This window comes from Vombatus ursinus, unplaced genomic scaffold, assembly GCF_900497805.2.
Source record: "Vombatus ursinus unplaced genomic scaffold, bare-nosed wombat genome assembly UNPS02014820.1, whole genome shotgun sequence".
NCBI lineage: Eukaryota > Metazoa > Chordata > Mammalia > Diprotodontia > Vombatidae > Vombatus > Vombatus ursinus.
The window spans coordinates 27,334,234-27,340,052 of record NW_020954598.1 but is presented as its reverse complement, the minus strand read 5'-3'; the positions used below and the strand labels follow the sequence as shown (position 1 = coordinate 27,340,052).

Below are 5,819 nucleotides of genomic sequence, written 5' to 3'. Positions count from 1 at the left end.
GGTGGGACCTTAGAAGACAGAATGTCAGAGCTGGAAAGGACCTGAGAATATGGAAGGGCAAGGTAGGAGGGACCTGAGGGCATAGACTGTTAGGAGGGACCTGAGGGCATAGACTGTTTCTGACCACCACTGCCACCATTCTACAAATGGAGAAACAGGTTTCACATCTAGCCAGCAGCCAAGTGGGGCCCTGACCCCAGTGAAATTCTCTTTCCACCACACCATGCTGTTTCTTTAGTCAGCCATGTCACCAAACAATTATTTATGCAGTCCCTGTAGTATGGTGTAGTGAACAGGGTCCTGGGCCTGGAGTGGGGAAGAGCTTGAGCTAAGTTCAAAGCCTGCCTCAGACGCTTACTGGCTGTGTGGCCCTGGTTAAGTCAGTTAACTTCTGTCTGCCTCAGTTTCCTCAACTATAAAATGTGGATAATAATAGCATCTACCTCCCAGAGCTGTTGTGAGGATTCAAGGAGATATTAATTATAAAGTGCTTAGCACAGTACCTGGCAGGCTGTAGTAGGTGCCTAATAAATGCTTCTCCTCTGTGTCCTACCCTAATGAGGCAGAATGGGGAATGAGTACAAAATAACAATAATAATAATAATAATAGTAATTTCCATTTCTAGAACACATTTCTACTCACAGCACTTACCTCATAGCTTGGTGCAGGAGTTGGCATAAATATTATCATCCCAGTTTCAAAGATGAAGGAACAGAGGAGGGGAATGACTTGCTTATGGTCACAGAAGCTGGGGCTGGAACCCAAGTCTCCTGTCCCCAGTTCTCCAAGCTCCTCCACGTAAGACAGCAAAGACCTGAGCATTTCTCTTGAGTAACTTTTTGGCTGGGGAGGCAAGATATAGACACAAAAGAACATTAGAAGAACCAAGAGGCAGGTGTAGGGCATGATTTGTAATATATATTTATGAACCTTCTCCGGCCTCCTGTGATTATAGAGAAACAGAGCCAGGACAAGGCATGGGAGTGGTCCAGGAAAGTTTTGAAAATTGTGTGTGTCCATTAAGTGGCCCAGTTCACAGGAGCTTCACCCTAGCACATGTATCATGACGGGAGCAATGACAATCCCCATAAAGGGGGACCTTTTGGTATGAAAAAAGTCCCATGAAAGAGTGTCTCTCATTGCTCCTTGCTGTGTGCTGTGTACTCCTGGCTAGGTCTGCCTTTATGGAAACCAAAAGGAAACTCCCACATTCTATCTGCTGTGCTTGAGTAAGCTTCCTTTCCTTTCTGATCTTCAGTCTCTCCCTGTCTACTGGCTTCTTCCTTGCAGCCTTAAAACATGTCCAAGTCTCCTCTATCCTTAAAAATCTTACTTGACCCCACTTTCCCCCAAATTAGAGTCTCATATCTTTCTTCCCTTTCATAGTCCAGCTCCTGGAAAAGCCATCTACACTCACCGCCTCCACTTTCTCTCCTCTCCCTCTCTTCTCAATTCTTTCCAGTTAGGCTTCTGACCTCGTCATTCAACCAAAATTGCTATCTCAAAAGTTACCAGTGATCTCTTACTTGCCAAATCCCATGGCCTTTCCTCCTTTCTCATTCTTCCTGACCTGACTAGAGTCTCTGATACTAGTGACCACATTATCCTGGATGCTGTCTCTTTTCTGGGTTTTTGTGACAGCTCTCTCTGTCTCTCTCTGTCTCTCTCTTTCTTTCTCTTCTTTCCTCTTCCTTTTCTTCTCCTCCTCCTCCTCCTCCTCCCTATGTATCTTCTCTACTCCTCTTCCTCTTCTTCTCCTTCTCTCTCTCTCATCTCTTCTCTCTTCTCTCTCTTCTCTCCTGCTCCTCTTCTTCCTCTCTCTCTTTCTCTCTCCCTCTCCTTCTCCTCCTCCTATGTCTCTTCTCTACTCCTCCTCCTCTTCTTCTCCTCTCTCTCTCTCTTTCTCCACCTCCCTCCCTCCCCCTCCCCTCCCTCCCCCCCTTCTGCTCATCTACCTGCTCTTTCACCTCCTTTGCTGTATCACGTACCCCAAGGTTCCAACCTGAACTCTACTCTCCTCTCTCTCTGTGCCCCCTTGGTGATCTCATTATCACTCATAAGTGATCACTTATCATCTCTAGGCAGAGCACTCCCAGATTGACATATCCAGCTGTAGTCTCATGAACTTCAGTCCCACATCACCAACCATTATAGGCATCTCAAATTCAACATGTCCAAATCAGAAATCGTTAGCTCCCCCCACCCCTAGTTTGCCCCTCTTCCTAGCTTCTTGTTTCTCTCAAACCCCCACCATCCTTCTAATCACCTAGGTTCTTGACCTTGAGTAATCTTTGCTTCTTCACTCCCCTTCACCCTCATATCCAACAAGACTTTGCCAAGTCTTGTCAAATCAAGCTCCATAACATCTTTGGCATTAATCTCCTCCTCTCTACTCACATGGCCATCACTGTACTCCAAGCTTCATCACTTCTCTCCTGGATGATTGCAGCTGCCTCCTAATTAGTCTCTCTGCCTCAAATCTCTCTCCTTTCCAATCCATTCTCCTCAAGGCTTTCAAAGTGATATTACTAAAGCACAGAACTGATGATATCACTCCACATTTGTGTCTTCATCCTTTCATTTTTGAGAGCCTCCCATTCCTTGTGGACTGACTTCCTGCTCTGTGGAGTTTTAAGCCATAGTGCTCCAAAGGTCTTTTTTCTAGATACTTTTAAGTCCATTCTCCCCAAATTAATGTTTCAATTAATGCCTGGATTTCTTTTCCTATCTGATCTCCTCACCTGGGAGTTGCCTATGCCAATGACATCATATGTACAATCCATATCCCTATATCTTTCCATAGCCATATTCTCATGATAATTTTTCATCCCATCAAGCATTACAGACATCTCTGAGGTCAAATTTGCCCCTTTATGTTAAAGTCTCTTAGTTACCTCATTTCTTCCCCATACGTTATACATTTATGTTTAGAGATCTGAGATCATTAGTTATATCTTTGATTTCTTGGATACTATCTCTTGTGAACAATCTGCCTTTTCTGGTACTATATTTCTCCTATTTTACCTGTTCCTTTCTATGGTATCTGTTCTGGCTTACCATGTGTGCAGTTTTCTCCTTCCCCTTCCCCTTTCATTTTCAATAATCATTCTCGATCAGATTCTTAAGGCTTCAGGAAGATTTCTAGCCCTTATGAAATATACTCCATTCCCTGGCCATTCCTACATTTTAAGCTATGGTCTAGAAATCTAAATCTTATTGTCAGGTACCATTTCCTTAACCAGCTCTTCATGTCCCAAAACCACCTTTCTTCTTGGAAATGACAGTAATGAAAATACCACGAGTGCCCTAAGATCTTTATTTTCTTGACCAAGAGTTAAAAACCCCTAAAATGCTCAGTAATCTCCTCTGGTTGGAATCATTGGTCTCCAAATGAATTTCCAGAAGAGGAAAGTGCTCATCAGATTTGCTGTAGAAGCCAGGCTCCAAATCCAGTGCTATCTCCACACACAGATGTGGCCACAAACAATGAGGAATTCACAAGGACACAACAAGCAGGTCCTCCATCTGTATCTTCCTTGGGGACATTCACTGTATTTACCAATCTTCTGTCCAATTTTATGATTTCCTTTAGTTTCATTCAGCAGGATAAGAGTAGGAACAAAAGAGATGGATAGTGGGAATAATCCATGGTTGGAGTTTGTCAAGGCATGATCTGTGATGGGTCAAGAGATTCAAGAGTAAAGGACAGCATAGAATAGAATGGGCTCACCAAGAAGTCAGTATGAGGAGGGGGCAGCCAGGGGAGTGGTGGATGTTCTGGGATAGTACTAAGGGAAAAAAAAAATCTAACCAGAGGAGTTAACAAAATTTCTCTGGAGTTAAGGGCTACACTCATGGATATTCATTAATCACTTGAGCCAGCTTGATCTGCATATCCCCCTTTCCACTTGTGGGTGAAGGGGCCGATGTAACCAGCCTGGATCAAAGGTGGAGACGCTAGAGTAGACTGAGGGAAACTCTCAGTGACCTTCCCATCCTCCTCCCTCTTTTGCCTTCATCCCAGAGCCTGAAGTGACCATTGTCAAAGGACTGACAAACATGGAGGTATTCGCTGACGAGGACGTTGAGTTCCGCTGTGAGGTATCCAGGGAGCAGGCAGGCAACGTGGCGTGGAAGCTGCAGGGCCTGGCGTTGCAGAGCAATGAGATGAATGAAATCTCTGTTGTGGGAGGCCGGACGCATACATTGAAGCTGAGGAATGTCACACTAGAGGACACCGGCACCATCTCCTTCTCTGTGGGCCAACACACATCAACAGCTGAGCTCGTCGTCAAAGGTAGCTGGGTTGGGCCCTACCTGGGAGAAGGGTGGGAGAAACCAGGACATGGGGAAACAGAAACTTCCAGCAGTGAGGTCAATGGGTCAGCTGGAATGTTGAAACATTCCCGATCAATCAACAAATATTTTCTGAGAATCTACCATATGTCTAGACCTCTGCTATGTACTAGACATGCAAAAGACCCAAGTCAGTACAACATTATTAATCATCTACTTGGTATAGAATATTGTATTATTTACTGGGGAAGACATAAGGTTCAGATTCAGTATGGTTCAACAAGTGTTTATGAAGTGCCTACTGCATTAAGACTCTTTTCTTGGTGTTGGTGATAACCAAGATGTTTTAAGCCATCAACCCTGCCTTGGAGGAGTTTACATTCTAATAATAATAGGAATATAACACTTCTCAAGTGAGTAAACTGTGAGGGCAAAGGAGAGGTGTAAACATGGTGCCCTAGGAAATTGAGGAAAGAGAGACCACTTTTAGCTAGAGTTTGAGGGAATGGGTGGGATAAGCCATCAGGAAAGGCTCTGCGGAAGAAGTAGCCGCTAAACTGGACCTTGATGGAAGAGGATTTCAATGTGTAAAGAGATGTGACGAGGGAAAGCTCTAGTCATGGAGGACAAGCCCCATAAACAGTGCTGTGCTAGAGCTGGAGCTGGTTGTTAAATTTTCAGTGTAAACACTTACACCTCAGAAACTGGCATATACTACAAACCAAGGCTTGATTTATTATTCTGTTGATTGTCTAGACTTAAGAAAGTGATAGAGAAAATGTCAGAAATGCAGATTAAGCTTAAAATGTTATGCATCCATTCCTTGTTCCACCCCTCCTCCAAGCTGGTTGTTAAATACTTACCAGCACACTCCTGCATGTAAGCGTAGCACCCAAGGAGGTGATACTCTAGTTGAGGAGAGAGGACATAACACCATATCCCTCTGGATAAGTCATGACTTCTCTTAACCTCAGTTATTTCATCTCTAAAATGGGGAAAATAATAACTGTACTACCTATCTCAGGGTTATTATGAGGAAAGAATTTTTAAAACCCTACAGTACTGTGCAAATATGAGGTCTATATGGAGAAAGATTCAAATCCTAACTTGGATGCAACCTGCTTTGTCAAGAACTTTCCCCTTTCTCCCAGGCAGGTAGGTGGTTCAGTGGCTAGAGTAAGGACGATCTGAGTTCACATCTTGCCTCAGATACTTACTAGTCACTTCTCTCTCAAGCCTCAGTTTCCTCAGTTGTAAAATCAGGATAATAATGGCACCTACCTCCCAAAATTGTGGGGATCAAATGATATAATCTTTGTAAAACACTTTGCAATCCTTAAAGTGCTATGTAACAGGGAGTAGATGGCGCAGTGGATAGAGTGCCAGGCCTGGGTCAGGAAGACTTGAATTCAAATGCTGGCTCAGACACTTACTAGCTGTGTGACCCTGTGCAAGTCACTTAACCCTGTTTGCCTCAGTTTCTTCATCTGTAAAATGTGCCTGTGTAAGAAATGATAAACCA

At 43.9% G+C, this 5,819-nt stretch overlaps 1 protein-coding gene across 1 annotated transcript in view; it reads left to right on the top strand.

The window, feature by feature from the left end:
* Positions 1 to 5,819, top strand: part of LOC114024071 (obscurin-like) — a 291,936-nt gene that overhangs the window by 134,133 nt on the left and 151,984 nt on the right. Inside the window, 1 exon segment of the mRNA XM_027836906.1 lies at positions 4,026 to 4,298. Coding sequence (XP_027692707.1) covers positions 4,026 to 4,298 — 273 coding nt within the window.